This window comes from Nematostella vectensis, chromosome 4 (assembly GCF_932526225.1).
Source record: "Nematostella vectensis chromosome 4, jaNemVect1.1, whole genome shotgun sequence".
Lineage (NCBI taxonomy): Eukaryota > Metazoa > Cnidaria > Anthozoa > Actiniaria > Edwardsiidae > Nematostella > Nematostella vectensis.
Window position 1 is genome coordinate 15599558 of NC_064037.1, and position 22780 is coordinate 15622337.

At 40.7% G+C, this 22780-nt stretch overlaps 2 protein-coding genes across 3 annotated transcripts; both read right to left on the reverse strand.

Moving 5' to 3' along the window:
- Nucleotides 1–143: 143 nt before the first annotated feature.
- Nucleotides 144–5907, reverse strand: LOC5516091. The gene is made up of 6 exons (XM_032385969.2): nt 5779–5907; nt 4695–5203; nt 4181–4234; nt 2592–3194; nt 2018–2240; nt 144–1072 (listed from the first exon to the last, which is right to left on the reverse strand). The coding sequence occupies exons 2-6, from the start codon at nt 5186–5188 to the stop codon at nt 710–712; spliced, it is 1737 nt and encodes a 578-aa protein (XP_032241860.2). The 5' UTR covers nt 5189–5203; nt 5779–5907; the 3' UTR covers nt 144–709.
- An 8499-nt stretch (nt 5908–14406) lies between these two features.
- On the reverse strand, nt 14407–22705 carry LOC5516082 (L-serine dehydratase/L-threonine deaminase). Of its 2 annotated transcripts, XM_048726467.1 has the most exons (9): nt 22256–22705; nt 22071–22110; nt 19051–19190; nt 18397–18445; nt 17807–17846; nt 16960–17187; nt 16090–16214; nt 15866–15901; nt 14407–14626 (listed from the first exon to the last, which is right to left on the reverse strand). In XM_048726467.1, exons 1-9 carry the CDS (start codon nt 22397–22399, stop codon nt 14415–14417), a joined length of 1014 nt encoding a protein of 337 aa, XP_048582424.1. In that variant the 5' UTR covers nt 22400–22705; the 3' UTR covers nt 14407–14414. The 2 variants fall into 2 exon arrangements, with proteins under 2 accessions (XP_048582424.1, XP_048582425.1); XM_048726468.1 differs by lacking the exon at nt 15866–15901 and having other exon boundaries at nt 22256–22701.
- Between the last annotated feature and the right edge of the window lie 75 nt (nt 22706–22780).

Consider the following 22780-nt stretch of genomic DNA (forward strand, 5'->3'; position numbering starts at 1 on the left):
TTATTCGAGCAGACAAAAAATAGCCCAACCCTCCCAATCCTTTTCTACTTGTCTGTACCTAATTGAATTTCGCGAAGATGCCGAAGGAAAAAACAGATAGATATAAGTACAAACTACTGGGGATCATAAACGAGGCAAAAGGGTCTTTTTTCTTGGTTTTATTCAAAGTACCCGGAGGTACCACACACAGACTAGATTATAGAGCTAAGCTTGCTGTACCTATAAGGACCAGACTGCAATCCATGTGGGAATCCTACATGATATAGTGAAATGAACGTAAAACAATCCAAGAGGGAACGGGGAGCATTGGATACGTTTATTATTATTATTTTTTTTAATGAACCAATCAGCTAAAAGAATGGGGGGGGGGGGGGCAAATCAGTTGGTATCTCGTCTTAGCGTATTTACAAAAAAAATCAATTAAGTGTTAAGTCAACTCTAGCCTGGGAAACAAACTTTCGAAAAGCGCCCAAGAAAAGCTACCGGTAGAAGCCGCACTTCGGCCGCGCTCGGCCGGGGGCGTGTACGCCTTGTGTACGCGCCTGCTCAAGGACTTCCGTTCCAGAAGAAAAAAAAACATTTTAAATGCACCTAATCAACCTGTCCACCTGCTTTATAACACTAGAATTCTTTTTCCATTGACATTATGCATATCTGTCAGGTGACCCTGCATACTGTGTCAGGGTTCTCCCCCCGTCAACAGCTAGTATTACTGTGCCAGGGTTCTACCCCCGTCAACAGCTAGGACCTGCCCAGTGACGTACCCTGCCTGGGCCAAGTACAGCACAGCCTCAGTGATATCTGCAAGCTCGCCCTGCCGGCCCAAAGGGACATTCTTCAAGATCTCGGCTTCCTTCTCCTCACTCCAGTCTCCAGGCACCATGATGAATCCAGGACTTACACCATTCACTCTCACGTCAGGGGCAAAATCCTTTGCCAGGGCCTGTGTGCACATGTGTAGGCCAGCCTTACTCACGCAGTACACTGAGTGATTTGCCAGAGGTCTTTCAGCATGGATATCAATCATGTTGATAATGGAACCATGTGATCTCTTCAAGTGTGGGAATGCGGCCTATAAACCATCAAAAATACAAATGTAGTGTGGTACAAGTAATGTGCAAACAATAAACAGTATGTAGTGCGTAGACAGTCAGCCAGGAGCCTAAGACAGTAGCCACTTACCCAAGTTCTTTAATGAGAAAAAAAATCACATTTGTTTGGTTGCCAAGTGGGTGTGTGCTCCCTTATGCTTACCCCCTAGCTACACATCAGGGTGTTGGTGGTGTTGGTGGGGGTAGGGAGGTTGTCTAGCTACACATCAGGGTGTTGGTGGTGTTGGTGGGGGTAGGGAGGTTGTCTAGTTACATATCAGGGTGTTGGTGGTGTTGGTGGGGGTAGGGAGGTTGTCTAGCTACACATCAGGGTGTTGGTGGGGGTAGGGAGGTTGTCTAGCTACATATCAGGCACCCACCGTGTTGGTGGTGTTGGTGGGGGTAGGGAGGTTGTCTAGCTATACATCACGGTGTTGGTGGGGGTAGGGAGGTTGTCTAGCTACACATCAGGGTGTTGGTGGGGGTAGAGGGGTTGTCTAGCTACACATCACGGTGTTGGTGGTGTTGGTGGGGGTAGGGAGGTTGTCTAGCTACACATCACGGTGTTGGTGGTGTTGGTGGGGGTAGGGAGGTTGTCTAGCTACACATCAGGGTGTTGGTGGTGTTGGTGGGGGTGAGAAGGTTGTCTAGCTACACATCACGGTGTTGGTGGTGTTGGTTGGGGTAGGGAGGTTGTCTAGCTAAACATCAGGGTGTTGGTGGTGTTGGTGGTGGTAGGGAGGTTGTCTAGCTACACATCAGGGTGTTGGTGGTGTTGGCAGGGGTAGGGAGGTTGTCTAGCTACACATCAGGGTGTTGGTGGTGTTGGCGGGGGTAGGGAGGTTGTCTAGCTACACATCAGGGTGTTGGTGGTGGTAGGGAGGTTGTCTAGGTTTCTGGACAGGCTTATCATAAGCTATCCTTACCTGAGATAAAAAGAATGGAAAACTCAAGTTCACACCCATAAGCTTGTTCCATGTTTCTTCTTGTACACTGCCTGATTCTGTTGGGCAGAATTGAGATGCATTGTTCACAAGAAGGTCCAGTTGTCCAAATGCTGTTACAGTGTCTTCTATTAGCTTTCTTGCTGTTTCTTGAATATTGGTGCTGAGGTCTGCCTTCAACATGATGGCAGAGTCTGAACGCACACTGACAACAAAAACAATAACAAAAATTGTCAAGTGATTGGAAAAAATAACTAACTAATTTGCTTCACCAGATCAAGGTGGCAAACAGACCCAACATGGCTGATAAAATGAAATGCTTGTCAAGTGGCTTGTTAAAAAAAAAGCTTGACACAGACTTAGCTTTTTAAGTATTTTCCCCCTTCTTCCTAAAACAACTCCTATATACAGTATTACATTATCATTGCATAATGAGTACAGGCCTTGTCATGCTTTATTTCTAAGAAGATCCTGGTCACAGGCAAAAGGGACTGCAGACTTTTGAATACATCATGTTGCAAGTGCTGAACTAAGGTGTTAAAAAGGCTTTATTTACCTGTTCATTTCCTGGACAATCTTCTCAGCATCTTCTCCAGAGTTGTTGTAATGGATAACAACCCTGAAACCCGATCCATGAAGTGCTCTTACAATACCAGCACCAAGTCGCTTGGCAGCTCCTGTCACTAGAGCTACGTGTTGGTTAGATGGAGTAATCTGGTTAGGCTCTCTTCCTGGACATACAACACCATATACGCTAGCACCATGGAGTTCACTATGCTCTGTTGCTTGTGCCTGGCTCTCTTTTATGTCTTTCTCAATGCCATCACCCTCACATAGTTCATTTTCTGTGAATACCACAGTAGGGTAGAAGCCTCTAAAACCCTTTTGTATATCATAAGGGAACCATGTATACACACTTTGAATGCATTTTAAGGCTTTGTTTTCCAATGATAAACCCTGTTCTGTGAGAATTTTAAGGTTTGGCGAAACATCAGCAAGAGGAATGATAGCTGGTAGGCACCTGCTACCAAAATAAACATACCAAAAAGGCTCATCACTGACTGCCAATTCCATCCCAATTATTGAAAGGGTCATTTTATGGCCATCATCATAGTGTGAATTGCAATCATCTTCTATCTCATTCAAAATGCCTCTCAATCTGAAATAAAGAAACTAGTACTGTAAATAATACATCATTAATGATATTATACATTCCCCAATTATTATATATTCCCCAAGCAGCATAACAGGATGAGGTGAGCCAGGGGATGAGACCATCCCACCATCCCAATTAGGGAAAGGTCATTATTCATGGTGACCCTCCCCCAAAAAGGTGACAAAAATAAAGGCCCTCCCCAAAACAAAAAGAAACTAAATCCATTAACTTTGTTCATTCTCCCAGGAGGACCAAACAATTTTATGATTGTATAAACGCTCTTGCTACAGTGCCGTGATGTAAAAAAATTAGACTGGGCACTTAACCAAGAAAAAAAATGCTTTATATTTTGTTAACTGGGAGACGGCCTGAATGTCACTGTTTTCAGTATGTGTCCCAATTGTGCTGATTTATATTTAGGCACTATTTTGTGTTTGGAGCACTATTTCACAAAAGGGAGTGGAAAAACTATACAAAAGATAAGGCCCTCACCTAAACCCTGTTTAAAAATTTAGGCTCTTCCTCAAATCTTCCCCCAAAATTTGCAACCCTCCCCCAAACATAGCCACCCTTTCCCCCTCTAAATAATGACCCTTCCCTTAGCAGAGGTTTTGCTTAGAACATAAAAAGAAATATATGAAAATGCACAGGGGAACAAAAAATATGAGTCCCCTTCCTTGAAATCCTTGCTTTGGCCCACCTTTTGGAACACCTGGATCCCCCTCCTTCATGATCAGCAGTGCAATGCACCAATTATCTTATAATTGTGATAAATTCGGTTATAAATTGAAATAGAGAGCTGAATTTTTAACAGAATTTTAGGCATTAGAAAGCCCAATTAAATGGTCAACAAGCAAATTTAATACTTGATTTTATATAACTTCTAATACGGGTGCACCCTTTATTAGCCAATCCTGTGTCTGATGAGCAGTTGTGAGATAAGATAAACATTATAGCTACAAAACCTGAAAAAGTAACTATAAACTCACCTAGCAGGATCAAGACTTATTTGTACCAAAGCTGCCATGTTGATTTTATGAACCCTGTGAATATAAGAAGAAATATAAGAAATTCACAGAGGAACAGTGCCTCCCCTTCCTTGGAATCCTTGCTTTGGCCCAATTTTTTTTAACTCCTGGATCCACCCCCCACCCCCTCCCTTTCCTGACCTGGGTAATTGCAATGTACCAGGAATATTACAATTATGATACATTTGTTTATAAAATAAAAATAAGCAGCAGAATTTTAAACTGAATCAAAAGCCCAAATTTAAAAGGGCAATGAGCAGGTGTAAAGCAGAAAGTATTCTTTTCTTATTGAAAAGCTGTAAATGAAATTTCTAATACAGGTGCACCTTTTTTGCCAATCCTGGTTTTTTGACTGATGTAGCAGTTGTGAGATAAGATAAACATTTCAGTACCATACTGAAACAATGCCGTAAATTTATTTTGTTGTCTTCATAAGAAAGATGACAATTCTTATGACCATTAAGATCTAACTCACATATCAGGACATTCACAGCTGTAGTCTTCATCTGGTCCTGGGAAGGTTGTGTGAAAAGCCTTGGAAAACTTTGCTACTTTCATCTTCTTCTTCAGAAGGCCAACAGCTCTTGAAACTTTCTCACATTGGTCGGTTCTAGATTCAATTGAGACAAGGTATTCTTTCCAATTGAGATCTTCAGCTTTAATATCTATAGTGGTTGTATTGTGGGTTTTTTGGTTTAGGTACAATTTGAGAGTGACTTTCACAGCTTGGGCATAATACAACTTAAGACAAATCCGAGCAACTTTTACTGCCATAACATAGACGCTATCCCTTTCACCGTCCAGATGTTCTCTGATATCTTTCAAATATTGGGAAATATGGTGTACACCATGGTAATATGCAGCGAAACATCTTGATAGACTTGGTTCCGTGAACTGTAGCACAACACTGGCAGATGTCTTTGGATAACCGTTAAGTAAGTCATCAACTTCCCACTGTACTTCATTCATGTTTTGTATGTTGCACTAAAAGTCAATAAATTAGTCAATAGATTAGTCAAGAAATGTTTATTCAAATGAAGCCATCTAATCAGCTTATTGCAATGATAAATTGTTATGCAAAACCATTCATCAACAAATTGTTATCAACAGTGAGCGATGCGTGGATTGAGAGATACGAGAAAGGTTCTTTGTAAATTTTTCAGAGCCCATGCCGGAGCTTCAATTCGCTTGAAGAAAAATTAAGTGTTTGCGAGGGGTGAATGTTTTAGTCAATCGATCTGCAGCTCTATGCATAATGAAAAGGTTAGGTTGCCCTTATTACGCCATTTTTTAATACTAAAAAAGGCTGTTGAACACACAGGCTGATGAATCCTAGACGTGGCGACAGGGATCTCTTAGGATTTGGGGTCAAAATCCGCCAAGCCGTAAATCAATCTGCCGATGAATCCTCCTTTTAAGTGTCGTCCCTCGATCTGCCCCTAAGAGCAGTGTCTCTGTTTTTGAAAGGGACGAGTGGCTAGATGGACTGTACATTATAATAATTTAGTGGAAAACCCTTTAAAACAACGTCTAGACTCCTCAAGAAAGATATTCATTACCTTAAGCGAAGATTGGAAGGAACGAGCAGCCAAGCGTGATGATAACCTTTTTTACGATGGTTGGAGTTGAAACTCAAGAAGCTTCGGGAGAGCGAAAGGGGACTCAAGATTATGGAGACACAGGAAGCCCGGTTTACACAGGCTGCCCTGGCTGGTCCAACCGAGATATACCATGCACGATAAATTTTTATGGTAAAAGCATAGTCTTTTTTTATGATGCATCACAGCTCTAAATTTCTTGTAAAATAAAGGGTGTCTACAAAACGAAGATCTAAAACCTGTGACCCCAAAAGCTATGACCCCCCAAAAATTTATATTATTTTTTAGTCTACCTTGTTTCCCAAATGGCTAACAGCGCGAAAGTTTCATATGGAATCAGTGATCCTAATGAGGTTATTCAGCGAATTTTGTTGTGCTTTTCATGGAGGAATTATTCTCATGTGCGTGCCAATGAACTATTTTAATCTTCGTTTATTTGTCACATTAAAAATCGTAGTTGCACTCATTTTTTAGACACGCTTCTTTGCCCGAAAAAATATCCCAAAAACTCTCCCGGTAACCTAACAGACCCGACAATTACCAGTAATTTAGAAAAACGCCCCCAGAAAAGTGCGCGGAAGAGTGTTTATAAAACAAAGCTTTTGCGTAGCGTGCCGATACGGGTTCCCGACAAGTAAATTATAATATTTCCAAAGTTTATGAATAGATTAGCTAAATAGTTATTGAAATCCTAGTTTTGTCGATGTCTGTAGACAACTTGCACCCCAAAAATTGCTGTGTAGCCATTTTGGGAAACAAGGTAGGCTAAATAATAACTGCAAAATTTTGGGGGTCGTAGCTTTTGGGGTCACAGGTTTTATGTTTTAGGTCTTCGTTTTGTAGTCACCCGCAAAATAAACAAAATGGCTTTGCTCAGATACTTTGCTCAGATATACAGTAAATCAATACACACATTAACCACCACACACCTCACAACCCCTCACAATCCATCACACACCATCACACACCATCACACTCCATCACAACCCATCACAACCCATCACACACCATCACACTCCATCACAACCCATCACACACCATCACACTCCATCACACACCATCACAACCCATCACACTTCATCACAACCCATCACAACCCCTCACAATCCATCACAACCCATCACACACCATCACACTCCATCACAACCCATCACACTCCATCACACACCATCACACTCCATCACAACCCATCACACCCCATCACACCCCCTCACAATCTATCACAACCCATCACACACCATCACACTCTATCACACTCCATCACAACCTATCACACACCATCACACTCCATCACACTCCATCACACACCATCACACTCCATCACAACCCATCACACACCATCGCACTCCATCACACTCCATCACACACCATCACACACCATCACACTCCATCACAACCCCTCACAATCCATCACAACCCATCACACACCATCACACTCCATCACAACCCAACACACTCCATCACACACCATCACACTCCATCACAACCCATCACACCCCATCACAACCCCTCACAATCTATCACAACCCATCACACACCATCACACTCCATCACAACCCATCACACTCCATCACACTTCATCACACACCATCACAACCCCTCACAATCAATCACACGCCATCACACTCTATCACACCCTATCACACAGCATCACACTCCATCACACTCCATCACAACCCCTCACACACCATCACAACCCATCACACCCCATCACACACCATCACAACCTATCACACTCCATCACACTCCATCACAACCCATCACACACCATCACACTCCATCACACTCCATCACACTCCATCACAACCCATCACACTCCATCACAACCCATCACACACCATTACACACTATCACAACCCATCACACACCATCACAACCCATCACACGCCATCACACACCATCACACTCCATCACAACCCATCACACCCCATCACACACCATCACAACCTATCACACTTCATCACACACCATCACACTCCATCACACACCATCACACACCATCACACTCCATCACAACCCATCACACTCCATCACACTCCATCACACCCCCTCACACACCATCACAACCCATCACACTCCATCACACACCATCACAACCTATCACACTCCATCACACACCATCACACTCCATCACAACCCATCACACACCATCACACACCATCACAACCCATCACACTCCATCACAACCCATCACACACCATTACACTCCATCACAACCCATCACACTCCATTACACTCCATCACACTCCATCACAACCCATCACACACCATCACACTCCATCACAACCCATCACACTCCATCACAACCCATCACACACCATCACACACCATCACAACCCATCACAACCCATCACACACCATTACACACTATCACAACCCATCACACACCATCACAACCCATCACACGCCATCACACACCATCACACGCCATCACACTCCATCACACTCCATCACACCCCATCACACTCCATCACACACCATCACAACCCCTCACACACCATCACAACCAATCACACACCATCACACTCCATCACACTCCTTCACAACCAATCACAATCCATCACACCCTATCACACTCCATCACACAACATCAAACTCCATCACACAGCATCACAATTAAGAAGAGCGAAATGTAATGAAAAAAAAAAACGCTTCAATCTCGGTATCACAGGACATCAATTTCAGTATCACAGGAACATCTGATGTTATGTTCATTAAAAAGTGTTCATTAAATACCCTGAGGGACTCAGGACACTTTTATAGAATTTCCTAGTTTTAACTTTACAAGATCCCTTAGGCTCTACAGTAAAATGACAAAAATGGATGCATGCTCCTTTATGGCATTATGTCGAGAAACCCATAAGGAGATGCAGGACTTCAAGTTTTGAGAGGGTAAAATTCCCAATTTTGTCAATTGCTTCAACTTCCTCTAACATGTTCATATTTTGGTAATCAAAGTGAAAAAAAATTCTATTGTCTAGTGACGATTTCCCCACATATAGCATTTTCTTTTGTACTAAATATACACAAAGAACAGATCGCTATTACAGGCCTAAGGCAAGAAATTGGAGCCTCCATTTGTTTACCTATTTAGCTGACCATTTCCCCTTGAATATTTCGTCCCAGCTCAAAGTAATTAGTTTTCTTAGGAGTGGACATGCTAGTTAAAAGGGCTACTCCAAATTTTTTATCTTTTTTTTCTTCTACGTCTCAATATCAGGCTTTTCGCGTAGAGAAAACTTATTCATTGATTCACTGTTGTATCACCCGGATTTGTAACAATCAACGGGATATGTAACAACAACCAGGTTTGTAACAACAATTAACCAGATATGTAACACAACCGGATTTGTAACAAAAATCAACCGGATATGTAACAGACTAGTCAATCGGATTTGTAACAAAAATCTACCGGATTTGTAACAACATTTAACAACCGGATTTGTAACAACCTAATGGATTTCGTCATATCGTTTGCATACAAACTCCATTTATAACAAAGGTGAAACATTCCAAGTCTTCGTTGGTTCTAAGGTAGGGGGGGAGGGGAATCTAGCGACAACGTCATCAAAATACCGTTCGGTGCATATCGTTGACTAGTTAGCCTGCGTATGTTGAGCAATCATAGTAATTAGGGACGTGTCATTATTAAGCGGGGGAGGGCTCTTTTTTGGGGAGGTCCTAATTTTTTTCGTATGTCTAAAGGGAGGTTCTTTTTTTTTCAAATCTCTCAAGAAAGGGTCCTAAATTTTTTTTCAAATCTCTTAAGGGAGGGTCCTATATTTTTTTCAAAATATTTTGTGATAATATATCTTTGCTCCATCACATAAACCTCAACATGGAACCCATTCATCTGCACAGTACTGTCTAGTATTGTGTTGCTTTACGAATCAAACACGAACCATATACCAATATTTCATATATAAAATTTCTATTTTCTAATAGAATAAAACAGACCCTGCAACAGACCCTGCGTCTCCTCAGGAACCTTGAATGTTACCTGTGTTAGTCTCTAAAGATATGGAACGATAACACTACTTATAACACGGCTTGCGAATGTTTTATTGTGTTACACCTGAAAAAGAGTAAAAATCCACTCGCAACGATCCTCGATATTTTTTGCCTAAATATTTGATAAAGCCACCATTTCAGTATTCCAGAACAACGGTATCAGGCTCTTTATTACCGGATAGATACTAGCGAGTAACGGAGGAAGCTTGGTCATGCCGCACAGCATTAAACTGGTCCTATCCATCGAACGAACACTTAGAGTGTTTATAAAAAATGTGATTTCGAAGAAAAGATTGAACCTTTGAAACGTGATTTCCGATTTTTGAAACTCATGAAACGTCTAGGGACCCCCCGTGAAAAACTTGACTTCTAAAAACTTCTTCCCAGTGCTTTTTTAATTTTATCAGAGCCTAAGTATTAACATTCTTGGAATGTCCAATGGTGGTCCATGAATATAATAAAAAGTGCACTGGTTATAGGAGGTGCATTAATTTTCTGATAAATCCATTTACACCTTGCGCACCTCCTAGCAAACCAAACAAGTATGTAGCATTCAACGCGCGGCAGCCGTATTTCTGGCGAGCCGACAGCATTCGGAGATCGGAATATTTTCTCTAGTTTCTTGCTTTCATGGCTAGGTAAAAAGTGTTGATTGGAATACTTGAAATGATGGATCTAGAGAGTATATTGTCAGCATTAAAGAAGATCGTTTTATCGAAAAATAGCGGGAAATAATTGAGGATAAATACATCAGACTTCGACAAGCGGACATCACAGTTTCAAATGGAGATTTCCCTTTTGAGAACTACTGCCTCTATCCTGGTGAAAATTAGCTAGTTACCAACTAAACCCCGTTGTATGGATAGAAGCTTCTTTTTTCGTGATGTGAACCTGTATGGTGATATTTCTTTTTACCAAATCAGACCGTTATGAATGTATGAATTCGATCATTTTACCACGTGCGTATGGGAAGTGCGCTCGCTAAGTTATTTGTAAAAACATTTCAATTCAGAACTACAAATTGATAAAAAAAATAACCTTTACTGAATCGCAAAACATCTGCCAAAGATCAAGGAAAGTACAAAGCGGTGTTTGATGGATATCTCGGAATTTTGGTATGTTTATTATGGTTCTTGATTAGATCTATTTCCCTGCTAGCAGAGGCCTCTTTTCTCTGTATTTCAGAAAAGAGGCCCTGCTAGCAGGGAATAGATCTATAGATTTGACTGGCAAAATCCATACGAAGACATCGCATTGTGGGATTTGAATACTTTCTAAGTTATTTGTTTTTGGTAAACAACAATTCAGGATATTAATAACTAATCATTACTTTCAATTGAGAATACATTGAAAATGTTGTAAACCGATTGTAAGTCAAAGAAACCATGGCAAACACTAAGATTATGTTCTCTAAACTTGGGACATCGAATAGAAGTCAATCGCAGTTGAAACCCGCATGTCTTGATTTAACCAATTCTTGACATCTTTTTCTCAAATAAATTTGTGAAAGTTATTCAGGATTAATGTGAATACTGTACATTAATTCTAATAACACTGTATTGATTCGTGTTATTATTAAAGATGAATTGTGTCAGAAGCATTTGTGTCTTGTTTCCTCATGCTGACTAAATTTAATATATCAACTCCCAATAAACTTGTGAAATAATCATATAGTTTTTAAACAGTTTAAGAATTTCATTTTCACATATTCGGGATTTTTTGCTTTTATGTAATATTGTCTAGCTATGTACTGCGCATATGCATTTTGTTTTCTGCTTGAGTGGATTTGCAAAACTTGTGAAAACCGCCAGGGAGAGAGGGAGTCCTGGAATGGGTGAAAGTGAGTTTTTTTCATACCTATATTGGATTGTTTGCAAATGTATGATTTCGATCTGTTTTGCACAAACTATTTTATTAAGTTAGGAAAATGTGGTGTGGCTTCTCCCTCTGCTCCTATGAAAGATTTCTACATGTGGTTATGATATGACTACAGTCACTCAGAGAAATACTTATTGAAGTATTTCACCATACTTGACTAATAAAAGCAAACACAGGAATGACACATATCATAGTGCAAAGAAAAATAATTGCATTCATTGTACCTTCCCCTAAAAAACAGATATGTCCTGATATCTAAGAAAAGCATACTGTTTATAATTAGTGGTAGCTACTATGGTTCAATAAATATTGTGAACACTACACGTATTTGATTAATCATTGTGCTGGTTATAATTTCGAAATTCAGAAATATTAGATTAACATTGATGATTGCAAAATATATTACAATTTAAATTCATTATAAATCAGAAACATTTTTATTAGAACATGCTAAGAACATGCCGAGGCTCAGTAGATAGCAGCAAAATATTGCTTTGTTAGTGTGATGGCCTTTAAAATGCAGAAACGAATTGCTTTCATAGTTTTTTTCTATTGATCATTTGTGTAATTCTTTGTGTAATTTATCAGCTTGAGGCTAATAATTGTTTTAGTATTATTACCCAAGTCAATCCTAAGATTTCACTAACAAAAAACAGTTCTAATTTATTTACTTTTGGGGATTTTTCTACATCACAATCGTGCATACACTTTTATGTTAAGTTCAAAATCTTGTACAATTTCTTATATATTCACTTGGGAAATTATACTATTAATACTATTAACCTCTATTGTTTGATTGCATGCTTTGGTAAATTAATGGCCAAAAAATGCCAAAATGGCCAATAGTCAACATGAGAGAGTACCCAGTGCAGGGAAGCCAGAGCTTTGTAAATGTTGCATTCAATTCACAAGTTGGCCAATAACATTGCTTTGGTTTTAGGTTTTCCAACAGTCATGGCTATATACAAGCAAGGAAAAACGCTCAAAATAGATTCGCTTGCCCTTCCTCCACAAATATACAATACTTTAAACTCACTAGGTCGACAATTTACTGTGATAAGTGTCACTTAAATTACGATTTTATAGTGTATACAGAGACAACGGAAAACATTCAATACGGACAACAAAGCTCAATTCAGATTCGCTTGCCCTTTCTCAACAAATAGAAAATACTTTGACCTCACTAGAAAGACAATTTACTGGGTTATTTGAATAAATTGATAACTGTCGGGCATTTAATCCATCCAAAGACCTGTCCCGACAGTCGGGCACATACCCACTGCGTATTTGATATGCTTCTATATTTCAATTTTGGTCTAATGTTTACAAGATGGTAGGCAATGTTTGGTTAGAATTTTCTTGGTGATACAGCAACCTTTCTTTGGGGGGGGGCTTTAGTCCAGACCTGGGACTCTCTTTGCGCTCGACATTCTGGCTCGCGTGAAAGAGGGTCCAGTATTTATTGCATGCGCATGTGCGAAAATACACCGCATATATGCTGTGTGGCCTGGTTGCTTAGTTCAAGATGGCTGCGGAAGGGACGAGCGAGGGTTTATTTCAGAAATAATACGCTGATTTTGGTCGTGGATAAATACTTAATTGTTAATCTTTTCTGAGAACAGGACAGATGATAATAAGAGTCTGGAAAATATATCAATCAAAGAGCTTTTCCGTTTTCGTTATTTTCACGCGCGCGCTTTAGGCAATAGCGTCATTTCAAACGAGCGCGCGCTTTTTTGGAATTTTATTTTCAATCACATTTTATCGCGTTTTTATAGAAAACAAATTCCAAGCAGTTCGCTGATATTCCTTCACATGTACAAAACATTTTTTTTAACTTAGCGATGATCGATTTTCGGAGCTCTGCACTCGACAAGGTCTAGCGGGAATCGACCCTCCTTAGGCACGTCCGTTATTGCGCGCACTCGTATTTCAACTTTTGCCGTGAAGATCGCTGATTGGTACATGTTCGCGCATGCGCATGCAATAAATACTGGACCCTCTTTCACGCGAGCCAGAATGTCGAGTGCAAGGAGTCCCAGGTCTGGACAAGGGGGGCTTATCAGAGAGGGGGCGCTTATTGGGGAGGGGGCGCATATTTCATTTCTGGGGGAAATACCAGTTTCAGAATCGATTGAAAAAAAAAACCCTTTATTTAAGAAACGACTAAAACAACAGTAAAAATGGAGGGGTCTTCATTGTTTTAAAAATCGATGATTAACACCGAGATTAACACCATTCAGGTTGTGCTTTTGTTGATATTTTCAAGAGGGAGAAATTCGAGGTCGCGAGTGTGTTTGTGTGTGTGTGTGTGTGTGGGGGGGGGTGCTTATCCGAATCATAACGGTATTTAAAGCCAGCTTTCCACTAGCGTAGGAAAAGGAGTCAGAGAAGGAAACGGCGAGGGAAGAGAAAAAACCGTTCCGTTTCTTCATTTTCCGCTGTCTTTCCTGCTTGTTTGATTTTTACACCCACAGTATAAGAAACAGGCGCGTTTCCAGGATTGGCCGAGGGAGAGGGGGGAGGGGTGCGTAGTAGTCAGAGTATTTAAAGATTCCTCAATAAGAAATGACTCACTTTTTGGCCGCAAAGGACGGGGGGTGCGCGCACACTCTACGCACCCCTCTGTGTACGCGCCTTAGAAAGGTATCAGACTACTGAGGATGCTAATAAATAATAATGACGTAGTCGACCCGACAATAGAGGTTTCATAGTACTTTTTGGTTCACTTCATTCAACCTTAGTTGCGTTTTCCATTTGAGTAATTGTTCGATGGTGACCATGTTCCCGCCACAAACGATGACCAAGGCTGTCTTGATAGTACCCAGTCTCCCGTCAACCTGCAGCTTTGGAAGAATGTTTTCGTAAATAGCAGCGAGTGTCGCACCACAGCTGGGCTCCACAAGCATACGGTGATCATCTGTCAAGGGAGAACAGCGTCAAAAATATGGGCCTTGGTACCTGTGTTATATACATCTTCCCCACTACTTCCCACAACTATTTGCGACGCGCGCGTGAAACTAAGGATGAAAGCAAACTTTGACGCCTACCTCGGTTTCACTCTTACGTCGCAAAGAGTTGTGGGAAGTAGTTGGGAGGGTGAATCGCGTGAAGCCTGGCTCAGGTCTCGTGGTTTGGAAATTTAGTCGGAAAAGCTCTAATTCTAGTCATACATGTCCGTGGTCTTGGATTTATAGACTTTTAATTGGCAGTGCACACAGATGCTTAGATAAGCATTGCAACGAATTTCAAATATGTTACCGGGTTTTGTCGCTCATTTTTTCAAAACAATGGCCACAATTCGGGCGTTGAATTCTTATCAGGTCGCTTGTTTGAGACCAAATTATATTGCTCAGTCGCATTTTAAAAAATCTAGGCGTAAAAACCCAAATTTTACCAAGCGGAAGAAGCCATGTTGGATTTGAGGCTTCCCGTGGTCCCGCGGGCAAAGAAAAAAAGTTCCCCCACCTCCACTTATTTTTATTCCGCTGACCCTTGGAACCACATGTAGGCTCATACCCAACTAGATTTCTGGAAGCCCTTCCTTTGGTGAATGCCAGTAAAAATAGGAGAAAAACATGTCCGTGCTGCGCGCGGTTCTAGGTCACCACAAGTTTGTTTGCGCATTAAGTGTATCGCTCTGCTCGCCAAGGGGAGGAGGGCCGTCAAAAGAAGGCGGTACTCCCCTGTGCCGTGACAAACCTATGGCCGCGAACCGCGCGCGCAACACGGACATTTTTATGCCTGGCATATTTATATCTATTTTTACTGACATTCGCCAAAGGAAAAGCTAGGCTGTTAGCAGTCTAAAACCCAATATGGCTCCCCCCCCCGTCAGTTCGCAGCTCTTACAAGCTGCAATTTGATTGGGCAAATGAAATTACTCTTGCTGAGTAAGTACGCAGCTGCTTTGTCTCCTATTATCTTTGTTCTACAAAGGAATTCTTTTGTCTCTATTCTTCTCGTTCTTTGTGTCGAGGTGCGGATATTGTTCATTTGCCCAATCAAATCGCAGCTTGTAAGAGTTGCGTACTGACCCCTTCCGCTTAGCCTGAGTAGCATCTGCAAACTGAGCGAAAAAGGGAGCGAGTTGTCCATCTCCCCAGGCGCGCACGTTTTGCCGTTTTCCCGCAGTGCGCTTGCTGAGTAGGCTACACACCGCCTGGTGGCATTTGATACCAAATGGTTGCGCACTCTGGAAAACAGTCACACAAAAGGAAAAAAAAGCAAAAGTTAAAAGAGTAAAAGACAAAAACGATCGCCCCTAAAACCACCCCAAAGTGACACGCTAACACAACAAATACATCACTTAACACTAAATATCATCTCTAAAAAAAGAAACGAAGGTAAATATAGACTGGGGCAACCAATTGTAGAACTTACTGGCAAATCTTTCACATGCGTTGACGGCCTGGCTATCTGTACACACGCAACTGATCACGTTGTGTTCCTTAGTCCATTCCAGTGCCCTTTCTGCAACACGTGTTGCACCCAAAGTTTTGGCAATGCTAAACGGAACATATATGAATTACTTCCACATGACAACAAAACATGGCTTATACAGTAAATATGAACCTTTGATGCAGTCGATGCTTAACTCTCAAGGGGACAGGGAGTTCTCAGATTTTTCAGGGGGGGGGGGGGGAGTTCTCTGATAAAAATCTGACAACCCCCGAGAGAACAAAAAGGGACTTTTTATGCCTTTGCAGTATCTCCACGGGACGTTTATTGTCAGATTTGGCTACATACCAGAGTGCACACCCCCCCCCCCCCCCCACCCTCGGTACGGGCCTGACTCTTTTGACGAAGTGTGCTTCCGCCAAGGCGCCATAACTTCCTGTACAGGCCAAGCAAATGTGGAGGTAAATATTCATGGTACAGCGCTATTTCTTTTTATTCTAAAGTGTTGCATTCCTATGGGAGGCCATTATGGGTTGTTCAGCCTGCGAATCAACCAATAAGAGTACATGTAAAAATGTAGCTGTATAAAAAAACCTTTTGCTGATATTTCCTTACGGCTGTTTTAATAAAAATATGTAATTGTCCCACCATTTTAAACCCAAATAATTACATTTTCAGGACGAGAATTTGTTAAAAGAAGTATTCAGGCTTTTATTACACTAGGTAATAATTCAACACAAGGTTGAAAAAGTATGTTGAACGCCTCTGTGAACAGGTTCACCAAAAAATGGTAGTCGACTAAACACCAAGTGATGCCATCTTAATAGAAATCACAACAAGCCATCAACTCACCTTCTGATGCCATCTAAAGTGACAAGTTCGCCGGCTTTTACTGATGCTTCAAAACTATTGGCTCCTTCAGTCTCCATGGCGATGACAGGGACGTCCTTCCAGCCAACATCATGTAAGCCTTGCAGTACACCGCACAACAGGCCTCCACCACCGACACACACCACCACAACATCAGGCTTGTTCTTGATCTGTTCCGATGATTCGTGTATGACAGATGCCACGCCTTCCCTGTCACAAAACTACTCTTAACATACACCTATTTCAATAAAGGTTGTCAGTGCAAATGGCGATTGGCAAATGGCGATTGGCAAATGGCAGTTCTACGACCGAAAGTAACCATGCGTCTTAAAGAATATGGGTAAATCAAAACAATTATCCATTAAAGGTTACCAATGCTTGGCTCTGATATTGCTGGACTTTATTTATAACCTTAAACTTTACGAATAACTAGTACCCATAAGCCATTTACCATTTGCCATTCGCCATTTGCACTGACAACCTTTTGTGAAATAGGTGTAACACTAGCAAGGATAACATCCCACCTTTCAGCCTTAATCTGGATATATTTTCAGTTGCAACACAGGTTATACAGATTGGAGTTTAAGAAGGGATTTAGATTAGCTTAAACCACAAAATAACCTTCCTCATATTTCATGCATTGCACCTCTTTCAAAAGATCCTTGATAAACCTCTGCATAATCTATACATTCTAATGTGCCTTTGATGGATAAGTATTGGAATCTTCATAATTTTAAGAAAAATGCTTTTCAAATCAAATGACACCTTTGACAACACTAATGATAAATGAATAATTGCAATTTCAATAACAACATAAAACTATACTGACCAGATATCAGGGTGGTTAAATGGTGGTACATAAGTGTAGCCTAAAAAAAGATGCAAAAATAAATATATATTCACTTATATTGGTTTTTACTCTGCTAATAACAGGGACTTTAAGATTTGTGATGGTGGAGAATCCACAATGGCACACGCAAATTTTTAGCACATATGCTAGAAAAAAGATGGTAAACATACTCAAATATTGTGTGTGCACCAACATAGACTCTCCCCATCAATGTTACGGTCCCTATTATCATGAGGGGGGGGGGGGGGGGGCACACTATAGGTCACAAATGCTGATAATATTAAAGGGCATCCAGGGTGTTGTACTCTAGGGGTAATTCACAGATTTGGAAGCTTGGAAGCTCTGAATGTCCAAATCCTTGACATGCAACTAGAATTCTCTGAGGCAGATTTAGGGGTGGGCTAAGCGGGCCCTGGCCACCCTATTTTCAAATATTTGGCTTAAAAATAACGAGTTATAAGGAATTACACTGAAGAACATTGAATCCGCCCCCCCTTTCTTGAAACCTATGCTTCTGCCCCCCCTGGATCTGCCCCTGATTCTACAAATGCTATTTCAGCTGTTAATACCTTTTTCTTGGACTAGTTTCCTAGCATACCCATCTGCTTCATCCCAAACCTTCCAAGAAAAAAAATGGTTAACAACTTCCCCACCTTTCATCTAGCAATTGGCCAATTATTTGGTAAATAGATCAACTTTTTGTAGTCTCCCGCTCAGCTATTCTTAGTAACTGTCAGGCAATGTTCCAATTCTAGTGGGGATGGGAGGATTGCATGCGATAGCCAATTTAGGGCAAAGTCACATGTGCTCTGGTTCTTGTTGACAAAATAACAACAACAAAAGCAAACTGTTCAGCGCTTAAGAATCAGCCAGAAAGTTTCTTTGTCAGAAAGGTTTTTATTTTCATTGAAAGATGTTGTTTTTTTTTCGTTGAGTGACAGCTGCAGCCATTTCTGTGAGCAGGCGCGTACCCAGGATTGGCTGAGGGGGAAAAGAGTAGTATTTAAAGATTCCTTAATAAGAAATGACCCAAGGGGGTGGAGTGCGTCCCCCTGTGTACACAACTGCTGAGAACAAAGAACTTCTTTATGTAGCTAAATATCCGTCCCCCACTTCCTTTTTCTTCTGACAATCAGTAGGAGTGGGGGAGTCTACAATTCATCACTCAAGAGTAACCATTATGGATGTTAAAAGGGGATAATCCTTGCACATAGCACACTCACATCACCATGCACTGTGACATTAGCTCCCTCTTCCCGGAGACGCACCACCATTGATTCTGGAGTAGTACTAGGTACTATGATGTCACAAGGAGTGTCAAGCATCCGTGCCGAGTAGGCTGCGGCAAGTCCAGCATTGCCACCTTACAACACCAAAAGAAAACTCAGATTTTATTTGGTAAGATAAAAGAATGGGAGGTAAGGTTCCATGCTAGCATAATCAGGCATTTTCATTTATCAATCATTCATCAACCGATATTTTTGCAGGACAAACCATTGAGACATAAAGTCTTCTATTCAATGAATTTGCAGTACACAGCCAAACAACACAGATCTACAAACAAAATAATCATGCCCCATAAAAAAATGAAAATTAGAAAGTAAAACAGTTTCTCCTTGCTTAACCAAAAAAATGAAATGTTTTCTTACATCTTTAATACAAGTAAGCACTATTGGAAAGCACAATGCATAGGATATGGAGCTACTTATTTGTCATTGAAAATCAAAACTAAATTAGTATGGGGGGGGTAAAATATCTTATAATTTTGAGACTGAATATCATACAAATACAGGAGGGTCTGGGGGCATACTGGGGCAAGTATGAAAACTTTGGACGAATGATAAAAGATACAGAAAATAGCAGTTTTTCTACCTTTTTACACTTAATTCTCGCAACATCAAAATTTCGCTTTTTTTGAGATGGCAATATTTCGCAACACTTTATTTTCGTGATTTTCCTATTTTCGTAAAAACCAGATCACTTTATTTTCGCGATTTTGGGATAATAAAATCAAGGAAAACAAGTGGAGTTAAAATGTATGTAATCATCAAAACTGAAACAATTTGTAACAAAGATGCGTGGGCTAAATTTAGTTTCATAAAAATCTATAAATACAAGTCCAACTCAACCCCTTACCACGTTAGATGACTAAGTAGACAAGGTGTTTTCATAAAGCTTATTAAACGGCCAATATTCCCCCAAAGGCTTCTTGTGTACTCACTTAATTTTCATGCATCCTAATTTTCGCGAATTTTGCGATTTTAAAAAATTCGCGAAAATGAAGTGATGCGAAAATTATGTGTACTAAGGTATTTCTTCCATATATACATGTTTTGATACCACCAATCTAATAAGTGTCCCCTGCCTTTTTCGCCACCTATGTCCACAAGCTCTGAGCGAGTATGGGTGAAAGGCTGGATGATGGGCTTCCTGTGGTGAGCTTTTTTAAAAGTTAAAATGGTGTCCCAATGGTCTCTTCACTCTGTAGGACACTGAAATCTAGCGTTCGCAAATCACACTTAAATGGCCCTAAACTCGAAAAATAATCACTTCACAGATGTTCATTAAGTATCTTTATTGGGATATTTCATCATTTAAAAGTTAAAAAATTACGGTTTAGAAGCGATATTTTGAATACATATGCATACCTGTCAACCTCCAAAAATCTCAAGGCTTGAGAATTCTTTGGGGGGGAGGGGTTGGGTATATTCTTTTTGGGGGAGGAGGGGTGTTTTATCTTGCAGGCGTTTGCTGTATTGAAAGCTCTCACGAACAAATCAAAATTGCGCTACGCAATGGAATTATTGTTTCAAATATCTTAACACATTGACCCCTCAACCGGCCTGTACCGGCTTTGGGAAGTACCCACAACCCAAAAAATTCATAAATTCAAAATAAACACAACAAGATGAAGATACTCAGGCATCAGTCTAAGGGATAAATGGTCTTGCAGATATGCATCCAACCAAGGTGTTGGCATCTACTCTTAAGCCAAATAATAGCACAGGTTCTTTGACAAATCTGAAATCGAACAAGGAGAGAAAAGCAGAATCACCCCTCTCAATAAAACGCTCAAAATACCACACAAGGGAAAGAGATCAGCAAACACAGCTCAAGACACAAATAGATACCTTTATTCTGATCCTCCAGGTACATTTCCTTGGCCTCAAAACACAATGTCCATTCCTTGAAGGATTGAACAACCACGAAAATATCTTTATGCATTGCAAAGCATTCTGGGAGATCCAGGGGAAAATTCACGAGGGGAGGGCTAGTCAACACTCCTCTCCCCAAAGTCAGATGGTTTTTTATAAGTCTTTTCACCCCGAAGCCAAACGAATCAATTCCAGGTCATACAGACCCAGAATAGCAGTGTAAACAATTTTACAATCAATTTGGTTTCAGAAAAGACACCATTTAGGAGAGCTGTGGTGATTCATTAGAAAATTATTTTCTCATCCGGGCAAAGCCAAACAAGAAAAAATCATCATGAATCCACCTTTGCTTGCAAATATCCATAAGCAAAGCACTCAATTATGCCCCAAAAGACTTCATGATGTCCTGAGACACTCTCCTAATATGCTCATAGCTGTATTTTTGATAAAAAATACAAGCAACCATCAACTTGTGCTGGCTTCAGCACATCGACGAGGGATTAAAAGTGGGGACCGCAAAGCACTGTTGGAAAGCTTGGATACCGCTGACTAGGTGCAGCTGTGTTTGACTTTGACGGGCTGTATAAAACTCAGAATAGGGGGGAGGTATCTGTTTTCAGTCTGTTTTTTTGTAAATTCAGCTCCAAAAAAGCCAGGAGTCAATGGGTTAATAGAAAATAGACAAAATGACGATTTTCTATAGAATACTTTTTCGGAAGTGATAAAAATCTCTAAAAAAGCGGAAGATTTGGTGCTCACTGTGCAAGAGCGGGAGAAGGGGTCCAAAATCTTGAGATTCCCACCTAATGCAGGAGAGTTGACAGGTATGCATATGAAAAGCCGGTTTAGCTTTTAAAAAATCTCACCACAGGAAGCCCATCATCCAGCCTTTCACCCGTACTCGCTCAGAGCCTGGGGGGCCTGTGCTATGTCTGCACATTTTCAAATATGCACGGCAGAAAAATGAGGGAGGGTGGGGCAGTAGTGTTGGTGAGAGAGGGAAGGGGTGAGCTGTGTGAAAGCAGAAGGCGTAGAGAACATTTATTCAATACAAACCTTAGATGCTAAAAACCCTGAAATATTCTCACCTGATGAGCAAACAAGGTGTTGCGATCCTCTCTGTACAGCCTGTAAAGGCAAATAAGAGGAATAAAAAAAAACAAAGTTATAAAACATGTGACATGGAAAACTTGGATCTTGGATCTAAAGGTGAAAATCACTTCAAGGTAAGGAAAACGTCTGATCTGTGGTCAAAACAACAACAACCTCAAACCTTTTGGCATAGATTTCCAACACCTCTTATTTTGAAAGAGCCGCACGGTTGCACGTTGTCTAGCTTGATGTAGACGGAGCACTTTGCTTTTCTCGAGAGAGGATGGCTTTCTAATAGAGGGGTCTTCACGTGTAAGGAATGCATGCTTCAAGCTTGTAGTTCAGATTATAAAAGTATATAAGCATTACTAAAAAGGATTAACTGCTGTGAGCCACACTATACGTGGCATTTCTTCAAATTTCAATATTTATATGTGGCCATTCGATTTTGTTCTTGTTGTTGTAATGTTTCCATGCTCCTGAGGCCTGGGCGCTAGACTCGTGATATTAGCCGCGCATGGCAATTTTTTTTTAAATATAAAATAGTGATTATTTTATCAAGCAAGCCGTCGTCAAATCCAAGAAAAGCAAGAATTTCCTTAACAGCTCATATAAAAACTAAGGTGAGAAAATGGAAATTGGTTGATTTTCTGTCCATAGGAATAGAAAAAATAAATCAACCAATAGGAAACGAGTACTTTTCTGA

Excerpts from the sequence above, each read along its gene's own strand:
- LOC5516082 (XM_048726467.1), bottom strand. The coding sequence starts at position 22,399 with ATGCATTCCTTACACGTGAAGACCCCTCTATTAGAAAGCCATCCTCTC. Across the intron at positions 17,188-17,806 it reads TTTAACCACCCTGATATCTG|GGAAGGCGTGGCATCTGTCA; the intron begins GTCAGTATAGTT and ends GTTTTGTGACAG. Across the intron at positions 15,902-16,089 it reads CGCATGTGAAAGATTTGCCA|AGTGCGCAACCATTTGGTAT; the intron begins GTAAGTTCTACA and ends ACTGTTTTCCAG.
- LOC5516091 (XM_032385969.2), bottom strand. The coding sequence starts at position 5,188 with ATGAATGAAGTACAGTGGGAAGTTGATGACTTACTTAACGGTTATCCA. Across the intron at positions 3,195-4,180 it reads ATAAGTCTTGATCCTGCTAG|ATTGAGAGGCATTTTGAATG; the intron begins GTGAGTTTATAG and ends TCTTTATTTCAG. Across the intron at positions 2,241-2,591 it reads ATTGTCCAGGAAATGAACAG|TGTGCGTTCAGACTCTGCCA; the intron begins GTAAATAAAGCC and ends TTTTGTTGTCAG.